Source organism: Centroberyx affinis, unplaced genomic scaffold (genome assembly GCF_046629955.1).
Source record: "Centroberyx affinis isolate AG114_WGS23_722 - 3 ecotype Tasmania unplaced genomic scaffold, CSIRO-AGI_Caff_v1 ptg001324l_1, whole genome shotgun sequence".
Lineage (NCBI taxonomy): Eukaryota > Metazoa > Chordata > Actinopteri > Beryciformes > Berycidae > Centroberyx > Centroberyx affinis.
In genome coordinates this window covers 1-24,685 of record NW_027279825.1, presented here as the reverse complement: position 1 = coordinate 24,685, position 24,685 = coordinate 1, and the positions used below count along the sequence as shown (strand labels likewise).

At 41.7% G+C, this 24,685-nt stretch overlaps 1 protein-coding gene across 1 annotated transcript in view; it reads right to left on the bottom strand.

The window, feature by feature from the left end:
* Positions 1–20,137, bottom strand: part of LOC139649311 (collagen alpha-6(IV) chain-like) — a 48,490-nt gene extending 28,353 nt beyond the window's left edge. Inside the window, 21 exon segments of the mRNA XM_071525673.1 lie at positions 142–192; positions 2,228–2,411; positions 2,678–2,860; positions 3,159–3,316; positions 4,193–4,288; positions 6,224–6,373; positions 6,592–6,699; positions 6,815–6,884; positions 7,364–7,417; positions 7,635–7,679; positions 8,199–8,261; positions 8,590–8,643; positions 11,486–11,575; positions 15,043–15,084; positions 15,283–15,318; positions 16,186–16,248; positions 16,923–16,958; positions 18,215–18,274; positions 18,877–18,996; positions 19,640–19,684; positions 20,069–20,137. Of these exon segments, the coding sequence (XP_071381774.1) occupies positions 142–192; positions 2,228–2,411; positions 2,678–2,860; positions 3,159–3,316; positions 4,193–4,288; positions 6,224–6,373; positions 6,592–6,699; positions 6,815–6,884; positions 7,364–7,417; positions 7,635–7,679; positions 8,199–8,261; positions 8,590–8,643; positions 11,486–11,575; positions 15,043–15,084; positions 15,283–15,318; positions 16,186–16,248; positions 16,923–16,958; positions 18,215–18,274; positions 18,877–18,996; positions 19,640–19,678 (1,702 nt within the window). The 5' untranslated portion in view covers positions 19,679–19,684; positions 20,069–20,137.
* Positions 20,138–24,685: the final 4,548 nt, after the last annotated feature.

The window sequence follows — 24,685 nt, the reverse complement described above, 5'->3', positions numbered from 1 at the left end:
GTTGGATATTGGATAGTTGAATCCATCAGTTCCTGTGCTGCCTGCAACTCATGTTAGATTCTGTCCTGCGGCTGGATTTTCAGGGTGCTGTGTCCCACAGAAAGACACTCTGGCTGGTGGACGAAAAAGTGAGTTACCCACCCGTTCCCTCTCCGAAAGAGGCGTCATTAACCCCTCCACAGCTGTTTTCACCTGGACAGATACACATGCACAAGGAGGGGGTCAGAGAGATGGAGGGATGGAGGGAGGGATGGACGGAGTGAGAGAGAGAGAGAGAGAGAGAGAGAGATGGAGAAAGGAGGGAGAGAGAGAGAGAGGGATGGATGGATTGAGAGAGTGAGGTAGAGAAAGAGGAGAGAGAGAGAGAGAGAGAGGATGGCAGCATACAAAGCCATTCAGGGTCATTTGCATACGCCAATCAAGCAATTAAAAAAAAATACTTCATCATACAGATATCAGCGAATCAGCAATCAGTTCCATTCAATTATCAAGGCTCATTCAAGTTAAGGCAAAAGCAAATTAAAAATGTTTGCTTCAATGTAAAAAAAAAAAGGGCTTGAAAACAGGTTATTCCCTTCAACAGGAGGAGAGAGAGAGAGAGAAGAGAGAGACTTTGGCAAATGCTTAGCAAAAATTTGGTCAAATTACAGCTAAAAGAGAAGCAGATCAAACTCTCTCTCCTCGTTCTCTCTCAGTTTCTGTGAGTGAGAATAACCTTCGTATTAAGAGCAAAATGAATCAGTCATTTCAGCATTATTATTATTATTATTATTATTATTATTAGCCGTTACGGTATGAGAGCACACATTCATACTGGAGATGAGCTGCTGAGGCTTTTCTGTGTTGTTCAGTCTCAGAGAGGAGGAGCTGGATAATGTTTTTAAAGGAGAACACCGGTGTCATTTAGAGTCACAGCCCATTTAGTTTTGCACATCGTCACATGCAGTTTTACTCTTTTACCTCTAATCTTATGTATGTTTTTAACCCTTATGTCTGTTTACTGTTTTTATGTACGTATGTCATGCCTGTGATAGACAATAAAGCTTTCTGAAGCTGAATCTGAATACTTCTGGCTACATCTACTGTAGTTTACATTTCCACCAATCATTTTGCAATGCATGCCGTATGAAATAATATTTTTTTTAACGTTTACTTGTTTTTTTGTGGCTTTTTCAATATAAACTTTTTGGTGTGAAACCTAAATGAACTGCTGTCCCGACTAACAAAGACGCCCTAAATAAAAAAAGACATGGATGTGACAGTAAAGTGTTTCCGAGCGGAACGTAACACTTCGCTGATATGAAAAACACTCAATGAAATAAGGAGAAAACAGAAAGTTTGGCTTCATGTTTCCTGTGTCATCATACTGGACAAGAATGAATGGCAGCAAATGGCTTCTTCTGATTGGAGGAAAACAACTATGCTGACTGTGTGCAGAACAACAGAAAGGATTGGCCCAAACTTAAAAAAAAAAAACACCTGTATTCTCCTTTAAAAGAACAACCAACTGCAATATATTACAACGATTCCCTGCTGTCTGATCCCACTGTGACTCTTTTTGTCAAATATAATCAGTATTTTCTCTCCTCTGAGACTAAAGAAGCACAGCAGTTGTTGCGCAATGAGCAGTTAAAAAAAAAACTTGTCAATCAATCATTGTGCATCGATCAGTCAACTAATCAAGCAGTTTATGGATTATTGATTATTGGCTGTAGAAGACAGTGTATAAGCACATTAATGGAGACCATTAATCATGTAGTTAAAAAATATGCTGCTGCAGCCAAGGGATGAAGGGGGAGAAGCCGCTTCAGCAGAGAAAACCGGACAGGAACGGTTTTGTTCCGTCGGGTCCTGGAGAGCTTGGCTGCTTCAGCGGGGAGACGCACTTGGAACTATTTGTCCCCAAAAGTGTGTTGTAATGGTTTAGGGTGTTAGGATGAGGTCGCTATGGTAACTAGATGGAGGTTGAGTGTGATGTGATGGATAAATGGACGGGGTGATGCTGCCATGACGCCCTGCAGGGGAATATATGGCATGACATTCATGCACGTATGCACGCACACACACACACACACACTGTCTCTCTCTCTCTCTCTTACTTTCCTCTCTTTCTTTCTCTCTCTCAAACACACACACACACTCACACTCACACACACACACTCACACACACACCAATCCCACCCCGTACCTCCTTTCCTTCTCCTCCTTTCTGCCTGGCATCACTTACCTCTCGGTCCGGGTAAACCTGGTTGCCCCGGCAACCCGGGGATACCGGGCTCTCCAGCCAATCCGCGCAGGCCGGGCGCTCCGGCGTAGCCGATACCGGGCTCACCGGGCCCACCGGGGCGACCCTTAGACCCAGAGAACCCTGGGAAACCTTTCTCTCCGATGGTGCCGAAGCCAGCATCACCCTGGAGAGGAGAGGAGAGGAGAGGAGAGGAGAGGAGAGGAAAAGAGAGGAGGAGGGGAAGGGAAGGAAGAGTGAGTTTAACCCACTTTCTTATTTCTTATATCTCCTCATTATGTATTTTACTATTCTAGGTTTGTATGTCTCTTTGTAAAGCACTTTGTAAACTCTGCTTTTACAGTTGCTACATAAATATAGTTTATTATTATTATTGTGATTATTATTATTACTACTGCCATTATTATTATTATAGTGTGTGTAAGCACTCACAGGGGGTCCCGGGGCTCCAGGGAAGCCGGGCAGTCCGTCTCTCCCAGGTTGTCCGGTTTCTCCCGGTGGTCCTCTGGGCCCCTGGCTCCCCAGCTCCCCCTTGCCCCCCAGGCCCAGGTTGGGGTAGTAGGACGCCCCCTTCTCTCCCTTACGGCCGAAGAAGCCCCTCTCGCCCGCACGACCCTGAGGGGTGAGAGAGGGGTGTCAAAAAGTCTGTTTTTTCCATTCCAACAGTTCCATTATAAAAATGAATGTCACATTGCACATATGACAAATAGACAACAGTTAGAGAAATATTAACAAGTCCACAATCCAAGACCTAAACAAATCCATCAATTGCAAGATTCACATATGGTTTTTGGGGGATTTTTTCCTTTAGTATGAAAATCAGAAAATCTTTATAGCTAAATTATAACATTGGAGTCAATAACAAGTATGTGACTGAAGCTACATAGAGGACAGGACAGTAGACTTTACTTACCGGAGCTCCCTGAGTGCCTCCATAGCCGGGCGACCCGGAGTCGCCGGGCTCACCCTTCCGTCCAAAGGGGCCGGGGCTACCGTTGGCTCCGGGGGGTCCCGGTAACCCCTGCCCCCCTCTGGAGCCTCCGCCCAGACAGGCACAGTCACCAAGGTCTCCTGCAGGAGGGAGGAAGGGAGGGAGGAAAGGAAGAAGGAAGGGAGAGGGGTTGAAGGGACAGAGGAAGAGGGGAGAGAGGAAGAAAGGGGAGGAGAGGAGAGGATGGAGAGGAGAGAAAGGAGAGAAGAGGAGACAAGAGGAGAGAAAGGAGAGGGAGAGGAGAGAAGAGAAGAGGAGAGAAAGGAGAGGAGAGGAGAGAAAGGAGAGGGAGAGGAGAGGGGAGGAAGGAAAAGAGAGAGAAGAGGAGGGGATGAGAAGAGTGAGTTTAACCCACCTTCTTATTTCTCCTCATAATGTATTTTACTATTCTTGTTTTGTATGCTTCTCTGTAAAGCACTTTGTAAACTCTGCTTTTGCAATATTAAATATAACAGTATTATTATTATTATTTTATTATTGAATATAGTGTGAAATTTCTTATGGTCATTCAGTGTTTCCTGTATATTTGTTTGTGTTTTTCTGTGTCAGTGTGTCACTGTGTGTGGAATTTGGGATATTTTGGTTCTGAGAGCTCGTTTGCTCCTGGACTCTTTCCAGAATCAGTTCCTATAGGCGTTGCAGTGTAAGAATAGCTCTTATTTGTATATTTGTATTGTGATGTGTCGACAGGTGTGCTGTCATTGTAAGCTGTGGGGCAATTTTTTCAAGCTGTAAGGGGGTCACTGCAGCTACATTAATACCTTTATTAATACCATACCATACCACATAAATAACATTGTATGATGTCAAAAACACTTTCTGAAAAACCTTTCTTTTTTGTCTGTGTCATAAATCCTGAAAAACCTGCACTCTGAGAACCTGGCATACATACAGTATAGGTGTGCGGACTGCTTCGTAAACAATGTGTGTGTATGTCAGTGTGTGAGTGTGTGTACCTTTAAAGCCTTTGTATCCTGTGGCACCAGGTGGTCCTCTGGGGCCAGGCTGCCCCGGCTGTGCAGGGTAATCAACAGGGAAGCCTGTGGAGAGACCTACACACACGCGCACACACACACACACACACACACACACACACACACACACACACACAGACACAGATAGAGTTAGAATATTCTTAGGTTGAAATATTAAATTAAAAGTAGACCACCCAACAATATTCTGGGATTTTTCAGGTTTCACAATTTGTTCATAAACTGAATTGCACCGGCCTGGTTAGGAATTGATGAGGTCAGTGATGTCATGGTAAACAAGAAGGTAAATGGTAAACTATGAGCTCCAGTTGGTGAACACCATAAGATAAGTGGGTGTACCTGCCACTACATCCCTGCATGTAATGTAAACAGGAATAATTCAGACCTAGTGCAGCTCAGTGTCACAGTGTGAATGGAAGGTTAGTTTACACTTTCATCAACGATTGACACAAAACACAGTTTTGCTTCTGTCACTGTTACAGGATTTTCTAGCAATGAGACAGGCTGGAAAATCAGTGATAAAAAAAAGCTGTTATCACATTGAAAGTATAATATAGCATTGTACTGCAGTGTTAACTCCTGTGAAAGCAGCACCCCCTTTTCTGAAGACAAGGCTGAAAATGACATACCCAAAATAAAATGGTTACTGTTCTTGAACCCCTGTGACTGCAGGCATAATCTTGGTCTTTGCTGAAAGGTAAGCCTTGGCAGTTTCTTCTCCAAGTGTCAGAATTACTCCAAGTATTACTGACACAGAGTACCAGAAGTACCAGTGGAAATTGAATTGTTTTAAAAAAAACAAAAACATTTATGGATGTAAACAGCTGCCTAGAAACTCAATGGAGCAGACACAGGCCTGACCAAAACCAAAGTTGATAACAATACCACCAAAAACGAGAATTTGGCTTTTCTAGGATAATGTTTAGGCAGATTTCCAAAGGGCCATTTGGAGACACAAACCAAATTATATTATGGGTCTTCAGGGCTGTATAAGATTACATATTTTTGTATATTTCAATAAAACCACATGAAATACTCACAAAAATATGTTTTTTTTAATACATCTTAGAACGAGTTTCTTGTTACCGCTCCTAACTTTCATAGCAAGTTGTTTTGGCGACACCTAGTGGCCAAATGTGAGAAAAGCAGCTTGGAGTAGAGATTTCCTCCCATCCAAGTGAAGTTTGAAGCATATTATAGTAAGCTGCACTCTTCTCAGCTATACTTACCAGCACTCTTGCAAAGAGTACAGCGTAAAAGAGTGTCATGTGACAGTTAGATACTGCCAGTTGGTTTGTTTTAGCTCAAATATTGCCATGGCGATCATAGCAATATGGCCGCCTTGAGGATACCTGCATTTGACTGGCCTTTGGGCCTGGTGAATGACCCCCTGTTGATGATGATGCAGGGGTCAGAGGTCAAGCCTTCACCGTCAGGAAGAGGACAGTAAAGTCAGTCAGTCACGTTCCTGAACAGCCTATCTCCATCTTGTCTTCTACTTTTACCAAGAAACTGGCTTTTTTTCGTATTTATTTCACACTGCAAATCCATTTTCATTTTATAAACTGCAATTTCTGTTATCCTGTAAATCAGTAATAGCCAACATAGTGAGAATTCTTCAAGGACAAATTTGTCTTCTTCAAGCCAAGGAAAACTCTGTATGAGAATGCTGAAGATGCTGTATACTTATTTTCCATATATCCTAATTGTTGTATTATGTTTTATTTGTACTATTCGTTGCATTGTTATCTACTGTATATCCTTTTCTTTTTCTACTCTATGGCTCAATTTTTCGATCTCATCTCCTCTCATCCCTCAATTCCAATCAACTTTGTTGTCATGGCAATAACATACTAAATCATGGAATTGTGAATCATCAAATATGACTGGATATTGTATCATCAACATGTTTTCTGTTGGTTTGGTTTATCTATTGACCCAGCCACGATCATAATCATCACCACCTATTTGTCTGTTGGTTCTGTGTGAACATACCAGGAGCTCCTACTGGTCCTGGAAGGCCGGGGGGTCCGGGGAGTCCAGGGGACCCTGGAAGTCCCTCGGGACCGTAGCTCTGTCTGCCTGGGTTACCTCTCTCTCCCTTTGGGCCTGGGGTCCCGGGAAAACCTGGGGAGCCAGGGCGACCTGCAGACGGCAGGAGGACAGAGGAGATGATTGGTTGATTGTTAGATTGATTGAATTGATCTGTTGAAACTGAACTAGAGTTTTCTGTCAAAATACACACGACTTATCAGCCAAAATCACAAAGTGGGACTGCAAAATATGGATAGATAGCTACATAGCTAGATAGTGCGTATGTGTGTGTGTGTGTGTGTGTGTGTGTGTGTGTGTGTGTGTATTACCTGTGCCGGAACCATGTGCTGGTATGCCTGGCGGTCCCTGGAACCCTGGAGGTCCCTGGTCACCAGGGGCGCCGGGGAGGCCATCGCTGCCTGGGTCACCTTGTTGTCCTGCAGCCAATCAGAGAAGAGATGATCGACACAAGAAACTCATATTGTGACTCACATTGACTCCATATTGTGAATGGTATGTCTGTCTGTTCGTATGACTGTGTGTGTGTGTTACCTTGAACAGAAGTACCCAAATTGTTGGTGTAAACAGGTGGTCCTGGGGGGCCTTGGTCTCCCTGGTCTCCCTAATAGACACACACAGTTCAAAACACATTACCACAGAAGAAGAAGATAAAGGTGTTATGAAGCTATCGGAATTTGCCTTGACCCAAACTCTTCATGCTTACTGTTCAGCCAAGTTCACTGTTTGTGTTTTTGTTGTCCTGTAAAGCATCTTGTGACAAACTTATGGCAAGCTCACAGAATTGGATTTGATTTCTTTGTTGTTTTGCAAATTTGCATATACCTAGACCAATCCAAATTAATCCAAATTCCTCCCACAAAAACTTGTGTTTTGAGTTGTTATCTTAATATTATCATTCTAAATCCCTAACAGTGATATCAATTCAGCATCGTAAAGTTTCTTTTTTTTAGCACATTAGCACCATCTGCTGGTGAGATACGAGTATTGTAGGTAAACACAAACTGCAACACGAGTGAGCTGCCTGCCTAGCAATCTGTGTGAACCAGTCACTCTACAGAACAAAGGTTTGCCCCTCTTTACCTTGGGTCCTCTGTATCCTGGTTGCCCATGGTAACCTGGATTCCCTCTGTATCCCTGTATGAGAGAGAATTCAAGTTATTCTTGATTTGAATTGTGTAAAACAAAAGTGTATACTGCACTTTCTTATAATGCATTGTACCATTACACCACTGCACTGCACTGCAGGAGATCCCAAAAGATTCAATGAGAAACAGTATAGAAGACTATATAAATGGGTCATGATAATGGCTCTGACGTAGATGTCTCTTGCATGCAGTATTGCAAAGCCTACCTGTTGTCCTGAAGCGCCAGGAGGCCCATTAAAACCAGGAGGACCCTGTCAGGTGGAAGCACAGACAATATGAACCACAGAAGAAGAGGAGAAGCAATAGTGAGGAACATATATAAGAAGAGGCAAAGCAATGGTGAGGAAAGGCAATGCCGCCAAAATATATGACCAGAGAAGACGAGGGAAAGCAATGACAACAAGATATATGACCACAGAGGAAGAACAGAAGCAATGGTAAGGAACATACAGTATATGACCACAGAAGAGGGAAAGCAATGATGATGAATGTATATATGCCTCTCGAAAAAGTGTGAAAGCAATGGTGATGAGATAAATAACCATAGAGTAAGAGGGAAAGCAATGGTCAAGATAATATGGACGCATAAGAAAATGGAGAATTGTACAGACAACAGTTGCAAGTGATGAGGCGGGGTTTAGAAAGGATTTATGCAACAAAGAATGGACAAAGTGCACATTTCTGCTCTTTAAAGAGAGGAGCGCAGAACTCTCCTGACGTTCATTCTTTCACTTTGTAAATAAATAGAAACAGTAAGTCAGAGATCTTACCCGTGCACCTGGGTATCCAGGAATGCCCTTCTCTCCAAATTCACCAGGATAGGCAAAAGGTCCCTGGAAATAACAATTGAAATACAGTAAATAAATAAATATGACTCCGGTGGGGAATGGCTGCTCCCTTTGTTGTCTGTTCTAACGCATAGTTTAAAGTTTCTATGATTCTGATTGTCAAGCAATCAGAAACGTGCTTGGTATAACTTAGTCATGATCTTCTCAGCAAACATGTCACTGTAGGTGCCATTACTGCTTTTACAGACATCTCATTGAAGCTTCATACACACAACACTTAATTTTATGCAAATGCTTTACAGTACAAATAAATGAAGATTGTGATTTTAGCCTTATAATACAGATGATCGTGTGAAAAAAACAACACACTTACACGTGGGCCAGGTCTGCCAGGGTATCCACGAACTCCCTTATAGCCAGTTTCGCCCTAAGAGAGAGAGAGACAGAGAGAGACAGACAGACAGACGGAGAGAGAGAGAGAGAGGGAGAGAAAGAGAGCGAGACAGAGAGAGAGAGAGGGGGAACAAAGGTGAGCCAGAGGACAGCATCTAATCTAATCTGTATAGTGCACAATATTCAGAGAATATCCGACAAACAGTTCATATCTGGATTATTAGATTTCACAGTTTCCTTAAATTTAATTCACAGTCAAACTTACCACTGTAAGTGTATGCCAACAGTGAAAACTCATGCAAAAGAACAAAGAAAACAACACAAACTGGCTAACATAGGAACGAGTTCTTTTAGGGGAAATATGACGATGATGACATGGATACAGGGACAAGCGGACAGGTTGGGGGCCTCAATGAGGAGCAAACCCATCTCAGCCCGGAGGAGGGTGTTTCACCCATCCCACCATCCCAGCCACGGCTCGGCTCGAGCCCCAGAGAGGGCTCACTTTGTTGGGCTTGGAACGGTGAGGAATCAGCCTCTCTGGATGGATGGATGGATGGATGATCCAGATGGTTCAAGTCCCAACGGTTACTACAGTGGTTCTCAATCATGGTCCTCGGGACTCAGAGCACTGCTGGTTTTCTATACTACCAGCTAGTTAATTGCATTCACCTTGTATCCCAGATGTAAATCAGTCCCTAATTAGATAGAATGAAAACCAGCAGGAGGATCGGGATTGAAGGCCACTGGTACTAACAAGGGGATACACTGCTGCCAGAGAGCCTATCATGTTCACTCTGGGCATTTCCACACTGCCAAACCGTACTAATTTCAACTGCACTGGCCTGGTTACCCCATCCACATGTTTCTAATGTGAACCTTAAGTTACCAGGGTCACCAGGGCCAGTTAATGGACACTCACATTTCCCATATACCAACATATTGTCGTACAAACTTATCTAGAAGTTGACACTGGCTGACATGAATAAGTGATTGAGAACTCTCCTGAGCTACATCAGTTTCAAAGACGTAGGGTGTGTATCTTTTGCATTACATTATTTTTTTAGGCAATTAGCTGACACTTTCAATGAATGACTTTCAATAATGATCAGGTAGCCTACGGTGTCTTGCTACAGGACACTTCGACAGGACATGTAGCTGTGGATGGACACACTCTGGCTGTGGATGGACACACTCTGGCAGGGATCAAACCTGTACCCTTTACATTATGGGACAGTTTCTCAGTTTCTCAAGGCCACCTTTCCTGCCGTGAGAAGAGGTGTGTTTTCCAACAAACCTGCATTCCTTTGTCTCCTTTGGGAAAACCCACAAACTCCACAACGCCATTGATCATTGGCTGGCCGGGGTCGCCGGGCAAGCCCACGTCGCCCTGGATACCGTAACCAAGGAAGAGAGAGCTGTTTACACTGAACACCACGGCAACGAGTGGAGGGCGGAGCAAGGAGGGGAAGGGAGAGGGTGGCGGACAACGACGGCTGGAGTTTTTGGACGCGTAGGGAGTGAGAAGGGGAACTGTTGATCGGAGGACAGACTCTGTGTGTGACTGTGTGTGTGTGAGTGTGTGTAACCCTTGGAGGGACTGTGGTGTGCAGTGAGGCGAGGAGCGAGTGGAGTTGGGACAGGTAGGGCGACTATGAGAGGTTGGTCCTCAAAGCCAGTATGCAGTATGGTGTTTTGACACAAAAGCCAGCAGATTGGAGCCTTAGTTATATACATCTCTCAGAGGCAGAGCTGCTCTGGAGGCAGAAATAATGTTAGTGGTTGAACCTCAATGGGCGGAGCCAAAGAACCACAGTTTTTCAGAGCTAGCTAACTAGCAAACACGAATGGCAACGAAGGAACTCAAAAATATCAATAAAAATATAAATGTCAAACTTTTCTTTTCATTCTTTCATGACCATGGTATTCATGATGAAGATCAGCAGCTAGCTAACTAGCTTACCTAGATAGCTACAGGCTAGTATGGCTAGTTTGAATTTGGAAGGTCAGCTAGCTAACTAGCTAACCTAGATCAGTGGTTCTCAACGTGGGGTCCAGGGACCACCAGGGGTCCTTGGGGGGGTTCCAGGGGGTCCCCAGCAAATTGATGAATCATTAAACTTCAGCATTATTTCATTTATAAGAAGTTGACACAATTAGAGAATGTAGAAGAATGACTGTTTTGATCATAGCTTCACTGTTATCTCTCTACCTACAATACAGATAGTCATGGAATTCTAGACAAAATCATATCTGACAATAAAAATATTCTCAGATTTGGGTCCGAGAGACAAAATCTCATCAAATGGGGGTCCGTGGCCTTAATGTGAACTAAATTAGGGGTCCTTGATATGAAAAAGGTTGAGAATCACTGACCTAGATAACTTAGTATGGATAGATTGTATTTTTTTAGTAGCAAGAGTGATAGGCTTCATATTACCTCCTCTCTTACCCCGTGCCTTTTTTCGCTCGGCTTCAGCCAAACATTACTCAGCCAGAAAAAGTCAGCCAGGTTGTTTGGCTCTGCCCATTAAGGTTTGACTCAACCAATGAGATTATTTCTCCCCCCAGAGCAGCTCTACTAAAAAAAATGAACAATGAAAGGAAAAGTTGCTGAGCTTAAACCAACCTCTCCCCCCTCTCCCCCTGCCTCCTCCTCGACTCCTCCCTCCCTGTACCGACACCTCCACCCCTCCATCTGTGTACAGTTTGCTGCAATCACTGCTCCTCTTCCCCTGTTACCTTGTTGTCTTTGTGGTTTGCGACAACGGACAACCTCCTCTCTGCACCTGTGTGTGTGTGTGTGTGTGTGTGTGTGTGTGTGTGTGTTGTAGGGGTTCTGCAACCTCTGCTCCTTGCCTTCCCTGCTGTGTTACCTTATCTCCTTTGTAGATAGTGAGAATTGACCCGCCTATTAGCGACCCGTCGCCGGGGGTGCCGCTGGGTCCGGGAAGACCCACGTCGCCCTGGAGTCCAGAATACACACAACACACCGTTAGCCAATAAGGAAGGAGGCAGGGAGAAACAGGGAGAGGAAAGAAGGAAGAGGTAGGAAGTGAGTGGAGGAAGGAAAGAAGAGGAGGAGAGAGAGAAAATAAAGAGGAAAAACAAGGAAGAGGCAGCAGAAAAGACAAAAGAAACAGAAGAGCAAGAGATAGTATCAAAGGAAAAGAAAGAAAAAAAGGAAAAATCCACAAAATGGGGAAACAATGAACGCGTCAAAAGATGAAAGGAGCAGGGAGAGAGAGAGAAAGAGAAAAAATGTATTAAAAACGAGGAAATGGAAGTTGAGAAGGGAATGAGCAAAGAGCAGGATAATCACAAGACAGATAGATAGAGAGAGAGGGATGAGTAACTGAGAGACGAAAAGAAAGGGGTGAATAGGGAGAATGATGAGAGAGAGCAGGAAGATTGGCATGGTTGAAAGAGTGAGTGATATATAGCTGGAGAAAAAAGAGAAAGGAAGAGCATGAGGATAGATAAAGGAAGGTGATGCAGCGAGAGAAAGAGAGAGATGATGGGCGAGAGAGGTGAGAGCAAGAGAGAGAGAGAGGGGGAGAGAGAGAGAGAGAGAGAGAGAGAGAGAGAGCGAGCTCTGGGCTACTTTATCTTGAGTTCCTTTATAATCAGTTACAATTTAGAGACCCAATTTTCTCCAGCCAAAACAGAAAAAATGTCGCAGATTTGACAGAAATGTCACTTTAATTTGGTCTTAAATTTATTCCAACAGGCTAAATAGTAAATCCAGCTGTTTCCGCATTCAGTACAACCCCAAATTTGTTTTGAGTATAGTGTTTGAGGGTTTGGTTGAGCATAACATGCATGCAATGTGAGGAAGATGGCGGTTCAATTGATTGTTAGTAGTCTCATCTGATTGGTCAAATAGAATGGAATGGGTGGGTGTGGGTAAGAAGGGAGGGGTGACGGGCTAATGAACTACAACTCCCAAAGTTCACCACCAGACGTCCCAATGTTGGTCAAGGGGGAAATAAGAGCAACACAGGAAGTAGGAGCAAGTGATTCCAGCACCCAATCACAGTCCACAGAATGCCTCCGAATACACAGCTCAGAGATTTGAGGAGAAACTTTAGAATTTTTTAAGGAAGATTTTGATATCTAACAACATTGAATGCCGTATGGTCCGGCCATGGTTGGTACTTTTTCCCAGATTTCTGCCACATTTTGGATGTGTTTTATTCCAAAATGACAAATTTGATGTACTTCCATTCTGGAAGAATACAACAACATTATGTAAAATCTCTGAACTGTCATTCAACAGTAAAGGAAACAGGTGTGTAATGCCACTGGCCAACTCACCAATCAGATTTGAACTAAATTCTGGAATTGGGAAACTCAGAGTCCCAAAATCTTATCAACTGAATCAAATTTGAACGGGAATTAGGGATCAAACTGAGCTGCTTGCACAGTCTTCCCCAATTGGAATTTGAATTGGGAGTCAAGTGCAGGTAAACACACAATTGTGCCAATTGGAGTATTTACTAGATTTAGAATTTGAATTTGTAGTCGTCCTGAATGAAAATTTAAATCCAAATTGGTATCTGAAGTAAAACTGATCCCTTATCAGTCAGTCAGTGAGTTTTTGACTGGTCTCAGTGGCAGAACAGTTCATTAAAAGAACAAACCAGACTGAATCAAGACTCAGTGGGGGTATATGTGATTCTTTTTATCATACAGAAAATGGATGCAACAAACAGTTTGGTGCGTTGAGGTAGTTGTGTCAATCTGGGGGGGGGTGGGGGTGGGGGTGGGGGGGGGAGTGATGAAGGGTGGATGGAGGGACGCAGGTAGAGGGGAGGAGTTAAGGAGAGAGGGAAGGAAGGAGGGAGGGTAAAGGAGGAGTAAACAAAGGAGGTGGGGGGGGGGGGGGGATTTGGACGGAAGAGGTGCAGGTTGGGTCAAGCCACCACCGAGATTTGAACATGCACAGTATTATGTCCAACCAATACATTTTAGAAGCACACATGCACACATACACTCTCAGGCACACACACACACACACACACACACACACACACACGAGCGCCACACACACATACACACTCCCAGGACCCAGCTAGAGTACAATAAGCCTGCTGTTTTGATGGGCTAGTCTGTCGTCGATGGGTATGGAGATGAAATGAGAGAAAGCGTAGAATCTGTGACATTATACTGCAAAACACTTATTTATTTAATACAAACAGTCTCTTTATGACTGGATGGAAGCCCATTAAGGCAGAAACATTGTCTTATTTATTGTATCAAATTAATGTTTTGTTTTTTTTAAGAATAGCGTTGTCGATTCTACGCTTGCACTTGTATTGGAATCCATCTCAAACCAGCAACTGAGATGATGCTATGGAGATAAAGTATCCTCAGTCTCACACACAGGTTGATTTCATACAGAAACAGTATATGTGTATGTACAGTGTATATGTGTGTGTCACCATGTCATTTCTCATGTGGGAAATTAACACAAACCACCAACCAGATTTTGGTATATTTTGACTGTGGCTGGTACTTCAATCAGTTTGGCAGGTAAAGAATCATTTTAGATATTCTCAGAATTAGTTTGGCTGGTGCAATAGTGAAAGCGGCTGGATAACTGTGGCTGAAAGTTAATTTCCCACCCTGGTTATAATGTCTATGCAGTCATGCTGTGTTTATTCTACTGTTTATCGAGTAAGAGAACAAAAAACTGAGTGACTGACTGGGCAAACCAGTGAGTGAGTGTTTGAATAAGTCAATTAAATTTCAATAATGTGTGCATTATAAAATACATAGTGAATGAATAAATGAATATCTACATGAATATCTAACATTAAATCAGTTGAGATGATCATTGGCCTTTATAGTCAGTCCTAAACATCCTACATACACAAGCCTATGGTCGTGTTTACACTGGTTCAAAGTGTGGCTTTGGGATTTCGATTTAGATGCACATATCCACAGGGAGCCGGGTATCGTTGACAATTTTTAATTTAATAATTCAAATTCAATATCAGTTCTAAAACTATACTTTTTATGATACAGTACCTTCCTTTGCTGAATGAAAGCACATTTCATTATGCAACACAGTAAGTTTAACAGTTTTACATGCTGTTATTATGAGTTCTCATGGTAAGTGTCCAACGTTTGGAACATTTTCAATACTTTTTGATACCTTTAAATCAGTATTGATAAGTACATACTCGTAGATATTGCTTTTCGATACCCGGTCCTACCTCCATGACTAGCAGGCCAAATACATATTAAAAGCAATTTCCTGACAAAAACACTCATTTTAGATCAGAAGTCTCTTTGATCTCGATTCACAAAGGCACACTTACAACCAGAGTCAACAGGCCGTACATGTGTGTGTGAGTGTGTGTGTGTGTGTGAAATAAACTCTACAGACAAATGGGTCTGTGTGTGTTTCTTCAGTAACGATGCGTACCTTGTCTCCTCTCTCTCCTTGATATCCGTCACTACGGCTCCCCTAAAGACAAGAGCGGTTAACAAATTGCATTTGGAGGAAGATAGACAAGAACAAGAACAAGAATGATATTCCTTCATCTGTACTGAAAATGATGAGACTGAGGCAGCGCTCCATTCTGACCACAGTCCAGCCTGAACCTTCCACTGCCACCATACAGTAGAGTAGTTTCTACTATATTATAAATTTTACTGTACTTACCATTGGCCCTGGGGGGCCGGGAGGACCAGGCGGGCCCTGAGGACAGAGGGCAGATTTAGATAACGGAATCAAAACAAAATCAGAACCAAAATCTGAATCAAAATTGCAATCATAATCCAAAAAAACAACTTTAATGTTCATGTTACGTTGATATATTTCAACAATTTTCACAGATACTTCAAATGAAAGAAAAAAAAATATAAGGACTTAAAATCTACGTGCATGAAACCATCCCTAAACTCCTTATGATGAAAATGAGAGTGGAAAATGTATTTTAGTATTGAGAGATATATAGATTAATCCCTGTAGAACTGCTAATGCAATAACTGACATATAATGTAATAACTCTAATGGGTCATACATGCAATAAAACCTGCTTATGTAATTAATCACATTATATTCTTACATTAGCCAGCAATTAGCACTTCAAAAGGGGTGTAAATATATTTTTAAATTATGATGTAATAATAACATTGAGTAATAATGGAATGACTCGTTACATGTTATTGTTACATCATCAATTCAAATAATATGTCACCAATTAAAAAAACCTTATGAAGTAACAAACACTGCTTAATGTAGTAATGTAAGGTCCAGCAATTTATCACATTAACAGGTTTTAATACATTTTCAACTAATTTAAAGGGACATTTTATTACCTTATTACATATTCAGTTGCTACATTCCCTAAAATCATTCCCTGGAGTGTCATTAGGAGCATAAGAAACTACAACTCATAAAAGAAAAAAGTATAAAAAGCAATAAACAAAACTTCAAAAGCCATTGAATACTATACCAAGACATTAAGATAAGATAAGATAAGATAAGATAAGATAGCACTTTATTAATCCCCTTGGGGAAATTCAGGAAAAGGAGCATTAAGAGTATTAAAAGTGTACGTACAGGATACCCTTCAGGACCCCTGGGACCTGTGAAACCAACTGGACCATCGGGACCTCTGGGACCCTGCAAGAACCAAGAAGAACCAGGTCAGAACCATAGAGAACACACCGTTGTTGTCATGGTTACGATGCATTTTCCTTTCTACAACTGAAGCTGAGTGACTTTCATTCTTAAATAATAAAATATCCACTGCTTGAAAAATGGGACCCCCTCTCTTAATCATCTCAAAATGACTGCTGGCCTGAAAGTAAGGCACACCATGGGTTACTGTTAAAATTAGGAGCAATTTTGTTTACAAAATAGTTACATTTTTAAGGGGAATCATCTGTGTTTTTGAAATATGATTCACAGGTGGCAAAACCCTTCAATTCTCCACACTGCACAGATTTAAACTTTCAGACCAGACAGATGTATCACTGATTATTTTACACTGTTGACTGGTGAGTTTCCAGACTTTGCCAAAACTTTCTCATTAATTTGTGGTTTTCCATACTTTCAAAGACCTGGAAATCAACATCATTATCCATATTTGTCTGTATTTTCCGAACCCCCAATGCCCAATATACAGTGGAAACAAAATAAAGTAAAATTGCATAGCAAATTCAATACATTTTCGATTTAAAACACCTTATCGTATCCAAATCTGTTTGGTTATGAGTGTGTTTTATATCAAAACATGTTGAAATAATCAGAATATTACTACTCAATAAGTAGGAGAGATGAGGTAAAAAGCTTACAGGCTGGCCGTCCAGTCCTGGTAAACCTGGTAAACCCTGGAAGAGAGAAACGAAAAGAGGAAAGTTATTTTTACTTCTTATCTAGATGATAGTGCACTTTGTTGATGGACCCTTAAAGAATGGCTTTCAAAGGCTGAGAAAAGAGATTAAAGACACTCTTTGTGAATAAAGTTACAAAGCCTTAAATCCATTGGCTTGATTTGCAGACAGGATGAAAATTTTGAAAAACTCCAACATGTTCCAGCCTCAAACTTGGAGTAGAAACATTATTTTGCTTCCAAAAGTTGGTGTCACCCATTGGGCCAACTCACTTAATAAAAGTTTAAAAGCATGTCACTAGCAGTTTTATTCTTTACTGAGGCCATCAATGCTAATATGATGCTAATATAATATATGCTAAGATAAATGACTGTGGATCAAAGCATCCACCGAATGGCATATGTAAAGTCAAAGGGGTACTGTGACATTTTGGATTAATTTCCTCCTTTTTGTAAATAAAAGTCAACATTTGTTCCCCCAGTTTCCCTATAAGGACATGCTAGCATTGTTAGCCTTAGCTAGCCACAGCTTCCAGCTAGCTGCTGCACTTAGCTTCAATCAGGAATGCTAACGATGCTAACAAGCCGTTTCAGGAGAAAATGAAGGACACATGTAGAATCTTTTCACCCAATATGTCCAGAAAATAAGAATAAACAATTCATGTTAAAAGTGTCTGCCTTTAGCATGGGTCAGTCTGACCTATGTGTGTTTGAGATTGGATGTGGCAACAACAGCACTGTCCCTAGATACACTGCTTCCAAACAAATGAGTTGGGGAATGTAGAAGGAGGGATGGAGGGAAGAGGGGAAAAAGTGGGTTTGAAAGAAGGAATTAAGGGAAGGAATAAAGGAGGGAAGGTGGAAAGAAGGGATGGAGGAAGGGAAAGAGGAGGGAGGGCAGACAGGAGGGACTGAAGGAGGAAAGGAAGGAAGAAGGGAATGAGGGCAGGGAGTATGGAAGGAAGGAAGGAAGGAGAGGGGAGGAAATGATAGGGAGGATGAAGGGAGGGAAGGAAGGAGGGATGGAGAGAGAAGGTTAGAAGAATCAAATCGAACAAGAAATGCTCTTTAGGGAATCTCAGAGTGTTGTGCATCGTGTGTGTGGACTTACATTTCTGCATTTCTGTGACTTGTGAGCAGTGTTTTGAGCTTGGGAACAAATGCACGAAATAAGGAGTGTGTGTGTGTGTGTGTGTGTGTGCGTGCGTGTGTGTGTGTGTGCGTGTGTGTGTGTGTGTGTGCGCGACATATTACCGTGATGCCATCTGAGATGAACAGTGGCTCTCCTTTCTGACCCTTCAGACCGGGCAGCCCCTGATCCAGGAAGAGAGAGAGATTGTGTAATTGTTATTACTTAGCTAATCCCTCTTTTACACATATATATATATATATGTATATATATACATATATATGCTGTACGTATATATATATATATATATATATTTATTTTTTTTCATTTTCCATCATATACACAACATTTATAATCATACATACACAATACATGACAATAAAGACAAATACAAGACAAAATACAAGACAATAAAGACAAAAAAAACAAAAAACAAAACCCTGGTCCTTTATGAGCTTTTATGAAAATAGTTTTTCCATATCACTGTTGTTTCTTTATCATAATCTGACCTTCTAGTTAACATAATTTCATATGCAGTTGTTTTAACCAATAAATCCAACTATTCTGTAAAAAGGGGTGCTACTACTTTTCCAATATTTAAGGGCCTCTATTAATTCCCTTAACTTCGGATTTGTTGCTAATCCCTTGTCTTATCCTGTGTCTCTGTGTATTGTCATATTTATTGCAAGAAATGACAATAATCGAGCAACTATATTCCTTAAATAGAGTGATTCATAAGATCCATAATATACAGAGAGAAGCTGTTCTGATATAAATTCGTCCTCACAGAGCGTCCGGGGGCTCCGGGGCCTCCTGTCCCGAAGCCGGGGGATCCGGGTTCCCCTCTGGTCCCGTTACAGCCGTCCGCTCCTGGTAATCCTCTGCCTCCGTCCTGACCAGGATGACCCTGGGAGAGAGAGAGAGAGAGAGCAGGGTCAACTCAGCTTCTCAAGAGGGACCTCACTTCACCTCCAGAGATGCTGTGGCAAATAAAAGCTACTTTCAGGATTTATTTTGTCTTTTTTTCCCCTTAAAAGACCCAATCCTCATGTAACTTACATCAGTTTGATGCTACTTACTATGTTGTATATGGTGAATTTCTGTCATAAACATTAATGTCAGACTAAAAAGGTGAGAAAACTGACTTTTGTGGGTTAACCCTCCAGTTCGTACATGATCACCACTACTCTCTCTAATTACTTATCTAATTATTAGTTATGGAGAGAGTTATAGGAAGTTCAGGGGTATTTACTATAAACTTTATTGGATCAGGTAGGTCACTTAAGAAGAGGTTAGAGGATGGGATAAAAAACATTATGACGTTATATTTTTATGTCTTATATAATATCATATTTTATAATCTAATATTATTACGTAAAAAAATAACCACAAAGTAGCAGTAGTAGTAGTAGTTGTAGAAAGGACATATTTAATCAAGGAAAAAAGGGAAAACGAGAGATTGTGAGAGGGATAAAATGGGAAAGAGTGTGTGTGTGTGTGTGTGTGTGTGTGTGTGTGTGTGTGTGTGTGTGTGTTTCTGGTTTACTCACAGGTACTCCATCAGTTCCTGGGAACCCTGGCACGCCCATGGGTCCCTGCAGAGGACAAAATACATATTTATCAGATTCACTAGCGACACCTGGTGGCATAAAGGCGTTACTGCTTGGTTACTGCAGACAGACCTGCTGAACTAGTGCTTTTGGTGGAACTTTTTAAGTTACTTTAGCCTGTAATAAAATCATTTTAAATCAATATTTTATATCAAATTATTCATGTCTTTGGTAAGTGCCATGTAATGCCATGTAATAAGCGGGATAATGTACAGCAAGCAGGTCATTATTGCAAAATAAGCCACTTCTGCATCTTGTCAGGGTCTTATTTTACGATAATCACTGTCTCACCGTACATTCTCCCTTACGTATTCCCTTTGCCCATGACATAAACAATATTTCAGCCAAGTCAGGATCTTTAACACCCACCTTGTCTCCTTTCGGGCCGGACGGTCCCTTCACTCCGAGGTGGCCCTTCTCTCCTTTGGGCCCTGAAGGCCCCGAGCCCCCGGTGAACCCCTCCGGCCCGCTTGGACCGGCTGGACCGAGAGGCCCCGGACGACCCTGAGAGAAAGGAACAAGAACACACGGTCAGAAGTCACGCAACCTTCTAGGCACGTTCTGGACCGAGCGGTACACCTTCAACCAGAATCCTGTTAAGTCTGCGCACTGTAAGGCTTCTGTTGTAGCGGTTTATTAGCATTAAGCCAAGTAAGGCTTCATTTCAGAGGCCATCTGAGGACACTATGCTCCACAACACACTTTACTTAATACAAAATGACACTGTCTCTGCCCTCAGGGGATTTGACCAGGTCTCCAAATGAGGAGCGTTGTCATTTTGTATTAAGTAAAAGGTTCTGCTGGAGCACAGCGCTGTCAGTTCTTCAAAGGACATAATTATGTTGATTTTTTTTTTTTTACCAGAATCCATCCGACGAAGCCAAAATAAAACGGTAGGATAACCAGCACCTCTAACACAAAGACAAAATACGGCCTGTGAAAAGCGGTGTTGGTAACAGAGACAGAAGGATATGGATGAATGTCTTCAAAAGAGGCCTGAGTAAAAGGCTGAGTACTGCTTTCGAAAAGGTTGTAGATACACAAAAGTCGACCTGAACAGCATTATTCCTTGTCAGGTGTGTTGACTACATGATCTCATGACTTTCGTAGTCTTTGATGCCAACAACAAAAAGATCACAGGATTAAGAAATGGAAAGACGAAGAGAAAAGTCGAAAAAATCCCCTCCGGCTGTAACACATTTCGTGTTGAGCGGTAGTGCTGCATGCGGGCCAACTTCTGAATACCTTCAACTAGACTCAGCATCAGTGAGAAAGGTGGGAGCCTTTCTGAAAAGCTGGACATGACTGACTAACTTGGCTACACAATGATAATAATGTGACTTGTGATTCGGGTGGGGGAAACTCTCTTTTTGGCTTTCCTCCACCGTGAAGTCAGAGTCCCGGGTCGGAAGAAGATCAGACTCATTAAAGATTTGCACAGGAAGAAAAAAATGACCATAATGACCAAATCAGATTGCTATACTCTTCACTAGCCATGTGCAACGAGTGGAAAGTATGCCTAACATCCCTGGTACAAAATAAAGATATACTGAAATGCTGTTGAAGTTTTCCACTCCCTTTATTCTGATTGTATTCCGTGCTATTTTGGAAGACCTATTCGTCCCACTGTTTTTTTGATGTGGATATATGTAAATGATATGCAAATCTTATTACTGTATTTTGTCTACATAATGTGAGGCCATACACGTCGAGACTGCGCCCAATTCACTAACACTTCACCGAGTCACCGAAATTCTTCTAGCAAATATAGGATCTTTGGAAAGGTGGTGTGAAGACTTTTAGACATTATCTCTGCTATAATTGCTGCTAGACTGATTTTCTTGTGTTTTACATACATGGGCCAGAGAGAGAGGGGGGGGGGGGGGAGAGAGAGAGAGAGAGAGAGAGAGAGAGAGAGAGAGAGAGAGATAGAGAGACACAGAGAGACAGAGAGAGAGAGAGACAGGCCGTACTCAGGCCGGGAGACTCTGTAAACTCTTCTTTAACTTTGCTTTTTTTGTAATCATCACTGTTATTGTTGTTGTTGTTGTTGTTGTGTACTGTCCAGAAATATTCTATGTGATGAATCTATATATGTAATATGCAGTTTATTTCATTTTATTTTACTTTATTTCTATCTCATTTATGTTTGAATCTATGCTTTGGCAACATGTGCACATGTACGTCATGCGTCAGAGAGAGAGACAGAGAGACAGAGAGAGAGAGAGAGAGAGACAGAGACACAGAGAGAGAGAGAGAGAGAGAGAGAGACACAACACAGTCTCAGTGAATCTGCACCTCAGTGTCTTGCAGCAGGATGGATTCTTGCCGCCACAGAGGCTTGAACCTGTCTAACGACTCTTTGCCTTTGATTTGAAGTGATTCCCAGTCTCTTATCACTGCACATGTGATCATCAACATGCAGCTGAACCCTCTGAGCTGTGCGGCCCATCTTCAACTTTATTTCATCTTTGACTAAAACAAGCAAACGCCTTCATCGCAGTCTCTTTTCACACACACCCCCCCCCCCCCCCCCCTCCATGGGCCTACATCCTTTCATCAAGATCTTCAATTACACTCTATCATCTTCATGATGAGGGAGTTTACGCGCCAGGGAAACACTTGCTAACAAATTGCTAGGGAGGCCATTTTGTGTGTTTTTTTTTTGTGTGTGTTACGGACTCAATGGCGTGTTTAGATGAAGAAAAAACAAGTCGGGGCAGAGAACCCAACTGTAGGTTTTCTCACGGACGGATGTTACACAGGATCGTGCTTCACAATCGCAAATCTGTGGGGCGAAGTAAAGTGGTTTATGTGGGCATGTAACGGCATGTGGTCTTACATGGTGGTCCTGTTTGTTAAAGCCTAGATTACTGTAAAGTTTTGTAAATCCACAAGAAAAAGGACGTTTCTGGAATTAGATAAATGAATGATAAATTATATGTTTCAGTGGATAATCCCTTTTTTTGGGTATTTAGGGATAAATAACTGTGTTTTAACTATATTAGAGTCCAAAATCCATTATAAAGGCTTTATCCATATGGTGTGATTGCTGTGCCACAGGCGATCCCAGACTGCACTGCCCAATTTCAACCACAGGGTGGCGATAAAAAAAATAGGGAAACAACTAACCAGGTGAGGTTTTGAATAGTTTCTCTCTCTCTCTCTCTCTCTCTCTCTCTCTCTCTCTCTCCCTCTCGACAGTTGAGGTGATTTAGAGCCGGATGACTGAACAGGCCAAAGGAATCCCTCTCTTATGAGGCTGGGCTCGTTAGGACAAATGAACACACTGCACTCACACTACACACACTACTACACACACTACACATACTACGGTTTCAACGGCTGACAACCTGCCATTAGCTCACAAGAGAGGGATGGAGGGAGGAGATGGGGGGTGGAGGGCGGGAGAGAGGGACAGATGTCTGTGTTCGGGTCAAAAGAAAGTCAGAGAGTTTGATTGTATAGCTGCAAACTTCACTGCTATATAGGGAGATAAAACAGAAGGCTAGCTCTTTAGCTAAATCTTAGATAAATAAGTGGTATTCATGCCAACGCAGAATCCCATTAATGCTAGATTTAAGACTTGGTATAAGCAGACAGCATACAATATCTAATGTCAAAACTCAAATGAGAGTCTATGAGCTTTTGCATTCATTATTATAGACGTCACACAATAAAAATTAACTGGGAGCGTCAAACAGTGGCACAGATGTACATTTCCCATTTATGAGGGATTTATGGAGAGTGAGACACAGAGGATGCATACCCTTCATTGCACACAAGCCAAGAGTTCACACACCCTCTATTAGTGCCTATAGGACACACACACACACACACACACACACACACACACAAGGAAGGTAATTTTCTGCACCACACCTGGTCCCATTCATAGCTAACCACTCCGCCTGCAGAAACAAACCCATTCAGCTAACCCAGAGTAGGTTAAGTGGTAACTTCGAACATACACATCTAACACGGGGCTGCATCGGGGACAAGGTCAAATACGAGCTGCCGACAATTCAGAGCGTTTGTTTTAACGTGCAGGGAGTGCCAGATGGGTGGGGTGACGGGTTTATTGCATCCGGACAATTGAGATAAAGTCCAGTAACAATCACATACTGGCTTTCAAATATCTATATGGCAAGGCCCAACAGTTTGGTAACTAAGTGAAAATAAAACAAAGTCTTTGAAAATATTACCTTCAACACAAACTATAGACATGAAGGTAAGCGCTCATAATGTTTTCTCTAAGAATTTTCTCCAAGAGGTTCTTAAACGTGACGTGAGCAAAAACATTTAGTCTCTTATTGTGGGCACACACACATAAAAACATGCTACTACTCTCAAAAAACAAACTGCATTAAGTCAGTTAACCAGTCAGTTGATTATAAATCTTTTACCTCCAAATGATGAAAAATGATGAAGAAGCCCATGGGTACATGCTATATTATTTTTTGAATTATGCATATGATTGGTAACACTTTACAATAAGGGTACATTAATTAAGGGTTAGTTAATGCTTAATAAGCATTAACTAACCCTTAATTAACAGTTAACTAATGTGTCTGGTAATCATTTACTAATGGTGTTCATGTTAACTAAGGTATTAATTTATACAATATTTAATAGTCATCTTTATAAACTATTAAATAATGTATAAATACCTTAATTAACATGAACACCATTAGTAAATTACACATTAGTTAACTGTTAATTAACTTATTACGCATTAACTAACCCTTATTAAGCATTAACTAACCCTTAACTTAGTGTACCCTTATTGTAAAGTGTTACCATATGATTTATATAACTTTACATTGATGTGTGTGTATTCTTTTTTCAATGACTGATATGCAATGCAATTATATAATGCAATATACATGCTTATTGTGTGTTAATGTGTCTAATGTAGTGTGCAATGGAATGGAATGGAATGACAGCTACTTTTCTTATGGTCCATGAGACAAATTTCTCTACGGA